The sequence below is a fragment of the Rhopalosiphum maidis genome, chromosome 2 (assembly GCF_003676215.2).
Source record: "Rhopalosiphum maidis isolate BTI-1 chromosome 2, ASM367621v3, whole genome shotgun sequence".
Lineage (NCBI taxonomy): Eukaryota > Metazoa > Arthropoda > Insecta > Hemiptera > Aphididae > Rhopalosiphum > Rhopalosiphum maidis.
Genome location: NC_040878.1, coordinates 83356594 through 83372268, shown reverse-complemented (window position 1 = coordinate 83372268; position 15675 = coordinate 83356594). Strand labels below are relative to the sequence as shown.

Sequence of the window (15675 nt, the reverse complement as noted above, 5' to 3'; positions counted from 1 at the left end):
ACAATTTGTAATCACGTATAATTAATAATTTTACAATTTCACTAATTGAATTAAATATAATTTTTATATTTAGTTGAGTAAAGCTATTGTAGGTAATTATTAAATTGCTATACATTTATAATTAATATTCATATTTCTTGTGGAATATTTTTGTACATATTGAAGGCTTTTTAAATAAAATCGTCAAAACAAAACTTTCATTAAATGAAAAAAATGTACTGTATAAAAAGCATGTAATAATTTAGGGGAATTCATAATTTTTAGAGATCCACTGATGAGTTAATTAAATTCTTTGATAAGTAAATTTCTCCTTGCACAAAAAGAAAAAAATACGATAATAATAATAGGTAAAGATGTAATATAACTAATAATTATATAACTCTACGGGTACCTAATAAAATAGTCATCAAATTGTTTTACGATATGGTCTTCTGTATTTTATTGTATTTCCAATAAAACAAATTACCTACTTTTCTTAAAAATGAAAAAAGAAAAAGATTATTCAGATACAATTTTAAATTTATCTGAAAAATATTATTTCAACCTTTTTTCTTGAAAATAATTTACGTTGTCATTTTGTTAATTAAAAATAAACTTAATATTTATGAATATCAAAATTTAACTATAAAAATATATATTATAAGTTCAAAACATACCAAACAACGCATTCATTGCATTTCCTATTAAAATTATTAACCTTCTGAAAATATTCATATAGCCTTGGCCTTGTACGATTTGTGCACAAATGTCAAATTGTAATAGAATATTTTATATTCTATTGCTAACCTTTTATTTTATTTTTCTAAGTATAATAGCTGTTTAGGTGCTAAATACAACTATAGATAAAACTACTTTTATAATTGCAAAATTGCATAATTGTATATTAAATGGGTATAAGTAATTATAAAAATGTAAAAAATGTTATAAAACATTTGATAACAAATACGATGTGGAAGTTTAAGACTTTAAGTGCAATATCAATATGCTATAATCAGTGTAATCTTTATTACGTTGGACAGCTGAACAACAACAATTTCAACATCGTACAGGAAAATATTATAAATGTGCATGACACCCTCTCGCCCATCAATATCAATAATTACATTTTTGAATCTATGCCTCGCATAGCCACAGCCGTCTTATATAAAATGTTCTCTATGTGAATTCAAATAATTTGATTTTAGATTGTAAACTAGCAAATTACGATGTGAGATGAATAGTTTCTATATATGATGAGAATTTGTTAATACATTTAAAAATTGATTGGATGATTATTATATTCTAATACTTTCACAGTTTTAAAACAAAAATTCAGCAAAGTATTGGAGACGATAAAGTAAAACTAATTTAAACTCCATAAACATACTGTTTTATTCAAGTAATATATGTTCAATCAAAATCTGAATAACAAACTTTCTAAAAATGTATGAAAATAAAAACTAAGAATTAACTATGTGATTTATTATAGTATATAGGTATTATCTTAACTATTATCTTTTATATATATATATGATTAAGTAAAGAAATTAAATTATAATATATGTACATTTTATATGATTTTAATTTTAAGAGATGTACTTTTCTATTTATAACTCGAGACTAAAAGAACAAATAATAACTGTAATTTACGCCGGTCACACTTAAATATGCAACTGCAGTTCCATATTATAATTTATTAAATTAGTATACATCATCACATAATATAGGTACAATTGTTGTTACTATAATTTATGTCATGATACTATGATAGTATGATACAAACATTTATTATAATTAATTAAGTATAAAAATATATAAGTATCTACAATTCATTATATGAATGAATGTATCATGCATCCATGCCGAGCTATTATTTTAATAAAATCAAATTATTGACCATAATATTATGTTATCTCGATTAGGACGATTTGTTTGTATTGATATGTGTGGGCGTCTAAGGCGAGTTTGCATTAATATTTCTATAGTATAGCCGTATAGGGCACAATGTCCGTTTCAAAGTTGGGTTGTGATGATTCGGACTGGATATTCCAACCACCGTTCGAGTTGTTGGGCTTATTTAAATGTTGGTATTTGGGTCGGATCAAAATCGGGCCACTCCTAAAATAACTCTTGTCTTTGTTGGGCTAAAAAATGTTTTCAAAAACAAATGCTACTGATAAATTAACCTATTTGCTTTTAAACTGCACCACAAATTAAAAAACCTTGCAGTTAAAATGTACGACATACAGAATCGGTTAACTGGCCATGTGAACTTGTGTGCAGATGTAGTATACGTGAGATAAAGCCCCTGAACGACTGAACATTTGACGATATTATTAATGTATTAATTTTAAATGGCAAACAGTTTGAAATCACGTATATTAAGCCATTATGAATAAGTATAATAATATATTAATATAAGTTTATGATTGGACTAAACGATTGATAATATTTACAGTAGGTATAGGTACGTAAAATTAATCAAGGATCATCCATAATTCATATGACCATATGTTTTAATTAATCCACAATAAATGATAAAAGTTATGTGAATATACGTACAAGTGCGGACTTTAGATTTAATAAAAACATGCTTATTGTGAAGCCACTTTACAATAAGCATATTTTAATTAAATCTAAAGTATATAAACAAATTTATAATTATTTATTTTTCTTATAAGATCAGTACCAATTAATTTATTTTTAATCGATTTGAATTAAAATTTAGATAAAATATTGCGATTTAGTCACAGTTATAATCACAATAATAAGCTATACTAGTATATTTTCAAAGGACCTACAAGACGTATCACGTATGACTTTATGAAGGAATTATAATATTTAAACTATATACTATTAATAAATATTAATACTAATAAAAAACCAAGAAAAGTAAGAAAAAATTTCCTTGAAAAATCATTAGATAATAATGATAATATAGAATACTGAGTGAGTGATCCGTGAACTCGTAAACCTCCCAAATCCCAGTCCGCCACTACTATAATGACGTATGTAATAGTCAATCGCAGCATTTATGAGTTACAACAGTGATAAGTTAATAACCCAAATAATAAATATAATTTATAATTTATACTGCGACCACCCACTATACACTAAGCGGAAAAACAGAAATTACGTTGTCACTCGTCAGTTCGTCACAAAACGTTTGGTTTAATATACCGTTTATAATTTTCGTATCGAATTGGATTGGTTCATACAACTTGTATATTTTTTCGAGGCGGGCCGGGTTAGTTTTCGAATTTTTGTACTTGAGTAGGCAGGCAAGACTGATCGGACCGGATCCATTTTTTTTGACCCGTGTAGACCTCTGTGGCTTTGTAATACTTGATGGTACCGCCATCCTTTCAATTACGATTTTTATTGAATGTTCAAATTGTTTATTTCATACGAAATCGATTGTCGCTTGACTTGACATAACAAACCAATTTATTTTTGTTTTTATAAATTAATAAAATAATATTTACTATCTAAGTTTTAGCACAACAAGCAAATAAGATCATTCTTTAACATAAGTTATGTAATACATTTACAGTAAAAATAAGCAACAACATACTATGAGGGAGGAGACCATAATATAGCGATAAAACCCAACGAGGTTTTTTGTTTATTGATTATAATATTATACATATTATATTGTTTTAGTTCAGTAGGTTTCTACATTCCACTGTAGAAATTCTACACTATTTTATTTTTAGTCTATAGGCAGGATGTATATAGGTTATTATGTATAATGATTGTATTATTCGTAGGAGTTTATCGTTTTAAAGTGTTTGTTGATTATTAGTTAATTGGTAAACCTAGTCAATTTCAAAGTCAGCGTAGAGTTTAATACCAACAAACCAAGGTGAATATTAGTAATCAGGTGAATATAGAGATTGATTGGAAAGCGTATATAGGTAATACAAACGTTAGATTGTTTCATCCAAATTTGGACCGCATATGCCCAAATAAGTCTCAAACTAATTAATTTATGCACAATGAGTTTGACGTGGATTAGGATTTGTATAAGTATGTATACTACAAAAATCTAGAGTACAATTTTAAACGTGAATCCAGAATGTTTTATTTATATACTCGACCTTGCGATAAACTGCATATTATTTAATAATAATTATAATTAAAACCAACAAAAGATTAGTTTACTCGAGAGTTTATTAATCTCACCTTGTGCGCATATTCTGATCGCGTATGTTTAACTGATAGTTGTAATTTAAAATTCGTTAAGAATAATTAGAGATAAACGAACACGATTATAATATAAGTTCGTCGTACCTGAGAAAAATATGTTGGCCCGATAAGAAGTAAAAATAATTAAATGATTTCCAAAGAAATGCAAACTAGGTATATTATGCTCACCAATGGCCACCGGCATTTTTAAATGCTATGTATTATTCACTAAATAGATAGTATGATATACTTTGCTCGGATGGTGGTGGCAGATATTATGATATTTTCGACAATGCTTTTTTCCATATAAACTTACCTCGTGGTATAACAGGTGGATTCTGCGAGAAATATATGAAATGTGTTCTTACGAAGTAGGAATAATTATTTTTTAATTCAGCATTAACAAGCATTATGAATTTATCTTGGGGTGGAACGGAAACAGATGGCGATGGCTAATGTCATGAACTTTTGTATAATTACCCACTACTAATTAGGAATAATAATTATATTATATGACATAGTGTTTTTGTAGTATATTATATATTTATACTTCAACAATACTTCCAATAAGTAATAATATAATATTAAATTAATTGTAAATTTTAATTTAATATTAATAGTATTTTCTCTTGGATTTAAGTAACAATTTAATTCATATCATTGAGGTGTTGAGCAATAATATTCTTAGCAAATGCTGTGAATTTATAATGCATTCACGTGGTTTTTTTGTTACCTACTTTGATAGAAAGAATAATTAAGTTAGGACAAATTATGTTTTACATTACTAGTTAGTAGTTACTACATAATGCATTGTATTTTGTACTTAATGTGTATACTGTGTACAAAAATGTATTTAACATACTTTTGGTTTTACAAGTTTTTAGGTCATTATGTACACGCATGATTATTATTTATAATATTATGGGCAGTTTGATAATTAAAATTAAAGTTTTATTTTTAAGTAAAATTATTATAGTATAATTTTTATAATATTTTTAAGTACTCATAAATTTAACTTGTTTTCTGTGCCATTTTACTTTTTAAATTTTTGTTTTTTGTAGTATTATTAATGAAATGATAATGAATGAGATAATAATATATATTACATAAAAGTTAAACGATATGAATTATAAAAACTTTATTTTGATAAATATTTGCTTAAAGTTATTATTTATTCATATTTTCGTACTGTAACTTTTTAAAGAAAATTCATTTTTTTCATCGAATTTTTTGTTTATTTTTACTGTATAATAAATTGCATGTATATTTAATAGTTTTTTAATTCATTAAGTTCATAACGTTTATGACCAATCTAATAGAAACGAATTTGTTACAAAAATATATAATGTTAAAAAGTATAATTAGCGTAGTAAACACTTTTAAAGGTTTCAAGTTATTATTAGAGTCAACATTATTTTTGTTTATGTCGAGGCCAAGTTGTTTATTAAAATAAATAATAATAACGCTTTCACAGCATTAAATTAACATAATAAATATTTTTTTTTAAATTTCTTAGATTAGATGTGTAAAATATGTGTTGATTATCACTACTATTATTAGATACATGAAATATTTTATTTTTTTTAAAAAAATTGTGATTTCCGTATTTTCAGACGCTATATCGAAAGACTGAAAAAAATATTCGTATATATAGTATATACAATATATACATAATACATAATATGTAATTTATTTATTTAAGTTTGTTTGTTTCTATCACTTTTTAAAATCTTTTCTCCGTATATTTTTACCACTGAACACTTTTTGTTTATTTATTTAAAAGCATTATTAATTAAATGTCTATAACACAAAATATAAATAAATAGCTCTATTAAAATAATAGAACAAAAAGTAAATGTGAATTGATTATTCGGACATATTTGTTTATGTTTTTATTTTTCTACATCATAGTTGAAGACTCCGTTAATTGGATGATAAAAAGCTATCTATAATGTGTAATTATCTCGCTTGTTTCCAAAACTTGAAAATCATTAACACACACGTTTTCTTTTTCTTCTTTTTTGTTAAATGAATATTTGATGACCTCTTACATCATATTATATTATCCAAAGCTAATTATTCACTTTGTCAATTGGTCTTATTCTTAAATTTTTTGGTTTGATTTTGGAATTGATTATTTTTAAATACATAAAAATAAATAATTTCATCATGTATAGCAATTACAATACAACCATTAAATATGTAAAACTTATTAACTTTAATTTTTAATATATTAAAAATAATCGTTTATAAAAATATATCATATAATATTAGGTACTACTTAACAATATCATTCTAAAAAAATACATATACGGATGGAAAACACAAATCGCTTTTAACAGATAAGTATATACTTATAAACTTTATAGCTTGGGTAATACAAACGGGCACAATTCAATGAAATAATGTAGAGGAGCGTATTTAGGAGCTGAGCCGCCTACAAACCAATCTTTCTTTCACGAATTAAGCTTATGTCAGATGATCGAGTACTTGTCCACGTATAATGCGTATGATAATGAAAATAATAATATAGTAATAAAATAAAATATTATATAAATTATCCATAATATACGATGGTTAAATATAAAAAAATTACGTTAAAGTCACATTCACAACAAACATAATAGATTCAGTCTTATATAAATAATTAAATAATCACTAAATTAATCAAAACGATAGAGATATTTCGAGTGCTAATGAGTGAAATGGAATAATTTATCGGCGTCGAGGAGACCGTTAGTTCTTGTTCGATGTTTGACTTTTGTAGGATTGCAAGAATTTCATGGGTTTTTCTTTTCCGGACAGCGCCTTGGCCACTTTAGATTCCGTACTTTTTCCCAGTTCCTCACAAATATATCTGCCAGCGCTCAATAATAGGTCCATGTTCACACCAGTTTCAATGCCCATTCCATCCAACATGTAAATCAGATCTTCAGTAGCAACGTTACCAGAAGCACCTCTGGCGTAAGGACAGCCGCCAAGACCGGCAACCGAAGAGTCAAATACTGAAATTCCCATCTAGAACGAGAAAAATAATGTTGTATTTATCATTATCATACCATGAAGAATATACTATATTGCCATTGCCGTTGACTCAAATTTAGTGACGTGGCTAACTATATTCATATTTAATTAATTTTTTTTTTGTCATAAAACCTAACCAATATGGTCACCTACATGGGTCTTAGATAACATCAACCAAGGCTTATGCGTGAAAACTTAAATGTTTGAAAATGCTTTTCGTGTTGCAGCTATTCGTTTTCAGTCTATACCTGGATTTCCGATTTGTCTATCTACTCATTGCTTTAATGTCTCAGGGATCTTCTGCACCACTAGGCGAATATTATGGTGTAATATAATAATGTATTTATATGATAACGAAGGTTGTGAATTGAAAGTAATAAGAAACATTAATATTTTTACTAAAAATCCAAAATTTGCGAAATCGTACAAAATAAAAGTTGCTTCTATTATAGAATGATAGTTATTAATTTAAATATATATATTATCTATTTTAAATTCAGAATTACATTCATTGATATGCAAATTCTATAGACTAACAGTCTTAATGAAACTTAATATGATAATATTTTAATATTTCTTCATTCGTTCGACCGTGTTATTTTAATATTATTTAAATTATTGAACACATTATGCGATCTCCAAAAAACACTATGATGTATGGTGAATAGGATTTAAAATAAGCCAATAAAAAATATAGTTTTCCTGTCCAAGAGTGTATCCAAAAACTAAAAATATTAGAATAGGTCTAATCAAGGCATTGAACTATTGGAGTCAAGATTTTGGTTATATTCACAAACTCAAGATAACAACGTTTATTATGCGTACCTCGAGGGCAGTAAGTATGTTAGACAACGCCTGTCCATAAGTGTCGTGGCAATGGAGAGCCAAATTTTCGACTGGCACAATTTCCATTACTTCTTGTAACATTGCCCTTATCGTTCCCGGTGTGCCGATACCAATCGTATCTCCAAGAGAAATCTCATAACAGCCCATTTTGTACAAAGCGTCGGATATCTAAATATTTACATAAACACAATTTTGTTAGTCAGATACTCATCGAATTTATAAATATAATAATTACACATATTATCCAATTAAATAATAACAATATATATGTAGAAAAAGATTTATCGTTCAAAATTATCAATCCATTATTACAATTTTGAATACCTAATCGATATTGACGAAATTAAGAAAAATTTTAAAATTTTGATAATGTATGAACATTTTTAGAAAACCGACAAAATATTGTTTAAACAATTATCAGCAATACTTTTATACACAAAATAAAGAATTCGCTTTTAAGCAAAATTTTTTTTTGTTATATTGTTTAATTAATTGACTGTTCAATTAAATAGAACAATTTCGTTAAAACGTTTTTCTATTCAAAAAATAATTCATACACGTGTGTATTATTTATGTCAACTACCTTAGCGACGTCCTGGGGCGATACAGCGCCATCGTACGGACAACCGCACACGCAGGAAATATATCCGCGGACTTTGATACCGTGGTCCAGAGCAGTGGACACTACATCTTCGAACCTTTCCAGGCTCTCGGCAATGCCACAGCCAATGTTCTTTCGACTAAATCCTTCAGAAGCGGACCCGAAGACGGCGATTTCTTTGACGTCGTGTTGCATCTGAAAACGATATCGAAACATTAAACCATATGACATACGAAATGCGCGCGTCAAATAAGTTCGTAGGTATACGTACGGCTGTAAGTAGACCTCGCATATTCGGCACCAGCACCGGATACGACACACCCTCTACTTTGTCGATTTTGCTGTACACGTCTGAGTGGTCAGCCATCTGTGGCACCCATTTGGGCGAAACAAAACTAAAATCAAAACGAACCTCAAATATATTTTATGTATTAATATATTTATAATAAAAAAAAATGCAATTTCCTATAGATAGTATATAGGTTATAATAATATGGTTATTGCCGTTGGTGGTTACCGCAGGTTACACGTAAAATTCACGATGCAGTTTACACAATGACCATGATCATAATATTATTCAACACTCGTTACTCACCTAGTAACTTCAACGTTTTGAAGTCCCGTCACAGACAGTCTATTGATGAATTCTACTTTAACGTCCGTTGGTATGTTTTTAGATTCGTTCTGTAGACCGTCTCTCGGCCCTACTTCGACGACTCGAACTTTCGTTGGATACTTGTTAGCGCAATTAACCGCATAGCTCTGTTAAACGAAAAACGTATTATATTTTTGAATTAAGGCATATTAGTATGTAGCGCACAAAAAGGAATTTCATCAATAAACGTTTAATTTTATTATGCGACACATAGGTCAATTTAATATCTCATAAAACCTATAAATTCCATGTAATTGATATTAAATACTATTTCTACATAAACGGCTGGTTAACATATTATTAAAATGAATAATTTAAGAGTCATTGACACATAAATCAATTGTAGTAAGATATTACTTACAATTTATTACAAGACGCGCAAATAAAGTAACAGTTCTTATATGCATTCCTATACATTGCCAAACACGAGGAACAGACGATTTCCATAAATTGTATTAAATGTATAGGTGCAGATCGGTTTGGTATGTGTTGTTAAAATGAAAAAGTCATGGACCCGATCAGGGTCAACAGAACTTCTTGAAAAACACACTAAGTTATTTTTTAGAGGTCAAGTGCTGGTTTTGTTTGTTGTTATAACCAAACTGCGTATTAAGATTAACAGTATAAAATATGTATTTTAAACGCAAGAATTTAAATATACCTATATAATATCTTTACTGTATTATATATCTCGTCTGCTTGTATCCGTTCAACGAACGTTGCACAATGGCATTGGCAGTTCTGAGTGAAATAAAAATATAGCTATATATCTGGGTACAGTCGCTTCCATGGTCGCATATAAATAAAAATATATCCGTAAGGTAATATATATTTTAATATAGAGGTACTCAATTGATTACTTTTTGGTAGATTTACACCAAATCTAACGAATTTGATTTACTGGTTCGAGGCGATTATAGTAAGTCGACCGTTAAATAATGTTTATTATTATATTTATTAGAAAAAATTATTGTAATTTGGTGCATTAAAAGCGTAGTGTACATACTCACTGCACGTGAATATATAACTGATAGAAAGTCTGATTTTCTGATTTTTATTTTTTTTATACCTTCAAGGTACGAGGTAAATAATGTGCGCATACCCATAGCTAGCATTAGTATTATTCAGGGTAAACGAGATACAGTCTTTCGAGGTTTGATAATGAAAAAATATAGGTATGTAGATATTATATAATATGTATTATACATATTTTGTCATATAATTCCCTATAACAGTTTTACAAATATTTGGTATTTTAGGTAGAAAAGTAGTTTATAACCATATAGGTACTCACTAACACAACTCAATCTCTTACACGTGGAAGATATTTAATAATATGAGTATAAAGCCATTGTGTGGTATATTTAAGTCCAATCGTTTGAAGATAATATCAAGGTTTAGGTTACATAATTTCATCTGCCAAATAGTTGTACCTAGTGACAATCGGATTTTAAGACTTCAAGTGTAATCATCATACACAACAAAAGACACAAATCCACTAGACGCAATAGGACATGTTTTTTTTTTAAAGTCAGTATTACTAGATGAAAGAAGTTTAGTAAAAACGTGCGTGCGTGTCTGAAAATCGATTTTGTATACACTATTTAATAGGCCGTATGCCTGTATGAATAAAATATTATGATTACGTTTTACGCACAATGCCATAACTAATATTCTATTTTTCGATTGATACATGACTATATAAAATTATAGAAATTAGCGACATCCTATTTTTGGAAACATTTTATTAGTACGGATTGAATTCATAATGCGTTTACTAGAATGTAGGTAATTGTCATTTTATCATTTGTAAAATAAAAATACGAAAATAATATACATATATTTAATGTATAATATATACGATTTTTTCAACATTCATTTACACGAAACTTATGCATTCTTAAAAACGTTTATTTAATCGTTCACAATCAATCAGAACTTCTGAAAAGAAAATGATAGCGAAAGGATTAATCGTTAAAACTTTTATCATATCAAAGTTCAAAGAATTTTAATTCGTAATAAACGTTTTGTTTTTAATGTTGTTACAATTAAGTTGAAAAGGTTATCTTGAAAAGCATATCATAACAGTTTAGATGCAAAAACTTCCACTTAACTTATTAGTATTGCTCATGTGCAAAGATGATACTTCAAAAACTAAAATAACTACTTATTTAATAGCATTAAAGATTAAAAACGCTTCGTGCAATACAAATAGTTTTCGAGAATACTAATGAGAATTTTATTACTTATATCCTCAAAGGTAAATTGGTACGTGTCAATCGACACACGATGACATGATGATTGCGTCGAAAATGATCATAAGAGTTCCCATTATAAACATATTAGTAAGTATTAATTGTATACGAAAAACGTATGACGTTTTATTCTAAATCGGATTTATGAGTACTATTCAACGAACATGACAATGAGATAATTTTAATACTCAAGTACTCGCTCGATAGAGTTGTTAATAATTATTGCAGTCACTATTATTCTTAGTAGGTAAGCTGTAACTATTAAGTACCAAGTGCTGTACTATGTTTCTATGCTATATTATGTAAAATTGATATGCATAATATTCGTAGTAATTACAAATTCCGAATTCGTAAGCTAAAGCAGCACAATAGCCGGATTGATACTGTCTACTGACATTCGATATTAGATAAAATATGTTTTATAAATGTGTAAATCATTGTATCAAGAAAGTATAAAATGAAAAGGTTTACATACGATCATATTCGACGCTTAAGGATCGACTTAATCAACTCAATGCACACTGTTCAACTGATGAATATTTGCGTGTTGTCGATTATTGTATTGGTATCGATACTATTATTTTATGCTTTCGTATTATATTTTGGTTTATAATCCTTATAGTAGTCCCTACTATTATTACTATAGACTACATAAATATTTTCCAACCTCGAGTTTTGACCCAAAATTGATTCACAATTTTTTTTTAATTGGTTGAACAGCTAACAACAATAAGAAAATTAAAAATGAATTTAAATTTAAAAATAATCTTTATATTTAACAGAAATATTCATTATTCAGTATAATACTTTAATATTGTTATAATTATTATAAACATTATAAAAATTAAATGATAACATTTTTACAGTAAAAATAATTATTAATATTACTGTATTATTATGATTTATAATATAATTTATAATATTTATATATATTTTTGAAAGGGGTCACCTACCTTAAAAAGGTAAATTCGTGGGTTTTCATAAGAAATATAGGTTGAGAAACACTGGAATACATATTGAATTTGTACATATTTATGGTTTCTGAAACCTAACTTGACCTTTCTACTTTTTTGACAAAAAATTGTAAATACCAAGTAGGTACTTTATTCTATTACCACGCTTAGATAATATCTAATACCAAGAGAATAAAATCATGTGTAGGATTGAAATAATATTATCCGTACAGGCAAACGGCAGGTATCTGGATCATCGTAAGTCAACCCCATTTTTTTAGTACCAAACACAAATTACTTGAAATAATTGATTGTCATAAAAATATATATTATATTATTAAGCTTATTGCAAATATTTAATAAATGGCAAAGCCATATAACAATAATTAATTTCAGTAAAATATTATAAATATTATCGAAGAGGAAATGTTAGATCAAACGAAGAAACGAAAACGGTTAATAGTAATTGCCTAATGACTATTTTACATCAGTTAAAATTGCTTAATGGATTAACCTTGACGAGAGTCAAACTAATTGAAACATTTCCAAATTTATGAACACAATATTTCCTTTTAGATAGGAAGTATAAACTACTTAAGTATACCTTAGTGAATAGCGCAAAACATAACTTAATAAGCAATAATAATTAGATATAAACTATGAAGATTAAAGCTATTTGATACGTCAACAGTCAATAAAGTCTTGTAAACAGAGTACCCGGTGTTACCCATGTTATTTTATTGGCAATTCCCATAACAATAGGTAAAAATGTATAAAACGACAAATGATTAATATTTATTATGCTTATATATAGTAGAATATAGGTACATAGATGATCGGTGTGAATAGGTCGTAGTTCATAAACCTGTGAACATAACTACTGTCTAAATATGTAAAGAAGGACGAATATTGTGTACATAGTATAATTGAAATTTACGCGATAATATCAGCTATATTAATGCTTTTGTGCGGCTATAAATTTAAAAAGAACAATATAATATGAACACGGGCTATTATTTTTTTTTTAATTATCTGATCGTCTGTAACTGGACCGATACACACACACACACACACAAACACAATATGCTGTTTTATATCGATCAGTCAAGGTCCGTATAAATTCTGAATAATCGTATTCACCGGTGGCCACGACACCTGTTTATAATAACTAACTACTATTCATTTATTATTGCCTTATACTCTGCCCAAGGATTTAGAGACACACAGACATTTACACACGACGATTCCGTAATTAATACAACGAATGCATACGAGTCCGGCGATCTCGAGGCAATGAGACGCACTCACGCGAAGGAGATATTAAAGATGAGGACAATACGGCGACCTGCGTCGATCAAATCCAAGGATTATGGAAGTGCGGCGTACACATATTGTAACCTGCCGGCTGCCGGTTACGACTTGACGGTCATTTAATGAAAATACGCCTCGTTCGATATCGTGTGACACACGACTACTATCTATTAAGAGTAATGACGTCTATATGGACAGGTAATAACAATAATAATAGCATAATCGTTAACCTTACTGGCCGGTAGGTACGCCGTAAACAATTCGTATCGAACGCGCGTTTCGCGCGGTGTAGTATGGCGTGGGCGGTTCGCAAACGGACGGAATGAATAATGAACTATAACGATGATATTTGTATCGTCGTCTCAACTACGGTTTGTGGCTGGCTCACGAGCGGTGAAATGCGGAGCGCGGAAAAACAGTAAACACACCGCGTCACCGTCGTCGGCTGAGAGTACAAGTGGCGTACACACTAACATCATATTATACGTATATGTATCGCAATGACCCGGCGCAATTTAACCTTTCTACATTCTACGTAGGTACCTACCAGCCATTAACCCCGCCGACGGGGTTTGGAATATAAAGTACTCGTGTTTTTTTTTTCGGACATCGGTCAATTCAAAAGTGGGCTAGTTCATAAATCCCGAGGGTGTTCGTCGCTGAAAATCAAATCCTATATGCGAATATATTGCTCTCGCGGCGTAGGAATGCGTCGGACGGGATGACGGGACGAGACGAGATACGTACCCTGAGCCTGCTCGATTCGTTCCTGAGACTGCTATAAATGAACTTGGACACGTCGTTGACGAAATGCATTGCGGTGTAGCGCCGTTCGTTTTCTCGCACCGGGTGGGCAAATATCGAGCGCCGAGTTCGACGACGGACTTTGTAATAATATAATATGTTATACGCTTAAAACGCACGTATATTATATTATTATGTTGCTATTGTTATTATACGATATAAAACGCGTAAAATAATGTCTTATTATACGATACTTTACTATTTATACTAATATATTATGTATATGATATACTGTCTTATGATATAATACTTATAACACTGTCGCGCGCGCGCACGTTTTAACACACTAATAGACACACACACACCGGTGGAATAAAACAATAATAAACTGTTGCAAAATATTACAGCTATTGGCAAGTCGGGATTGGGGCCATGCACGAGCAGCGCCCTACGAACCACGGCTAAGCGAATACTGTTACTGACAGCCGGTCGACCGGCCGTTAGGTCTATAACGCCGAGCGCCGGTGCGTCGGCGGTGCGCGCGGAGGGTAGGGGGATTCGACGTCATCGCGGAGAAGGGGATCTCGGCGCCGTCGCCGACGACGACGATCAGGTTCTGCGGAAACGTAAACAACAGTATACGTATACAACAATAATAATAATAATAATAATAATAATGATGGGACGAGTGTAGGACGTATCGCAGAGGTATTCCACCCGCAGAGTCAGGTATATTGTAATGCATATTTTTTTAATATTTTAATTTGTTATTATATTATGTATATCCGCATTTCGTGTTTTAGCTACGATCTGGCTATATAGTGTATGTCGTTTGATGCGTAGTACGGTACACGCCAACTCTGTTAGCGACCGCTGCAGACACCGTCCAAGGTCGACCGATCTCGATGAACGGACAAGAGTGATAAATCGATAATGTAATATCATGTACATAAACAATAACAACAACAGCAATAATAATAAAATACAAAGACATAATATTATATTATATTGCCGTAACCTATCATAATGCCGTCTGTAGCAAAACAAAAAACTGCTTTCCAGACAAAAATCAGTCTACGTGTCTACGCATAATAAGATATATCTTAGATTTTAGATTCT

General features: G+C 29.6%; 1 protein-coding gene across 1 annotated transcript; it reads right to left on the bottom strand.

The window, feature by feature from the left end:
• Positions 1–6361: 6361 nt before the first annotated feature.
• On the bottom strand, positions 6362–15042 carry LOC113551637 (hydroxymethylglutaryl-CoA lyase, mitochondrial). Its single transcript, XM_026953992.1, has 6 exons — positions 14560–15042; positions 9234–9400; positions 8910–9033; positions 8621–8833; positions 8017–8205; positions 6362–7185 (listed from the first exon to the last, which is right to left on the bottom strand). The coding sequence occupies exons 1-6, from the start codon at positions 14626–14628 to the stop codon at positions 6904–6906; spliced, it is 1044 nt and encodes a 347-aa protein (XP_026809793.1). The 5' UTR covers positions 14629–15042; the 3' UTR covers positions 6362–6903.
• Between the last annotated feature and the right edge of the window lie 633 nt (positions 15043–15675).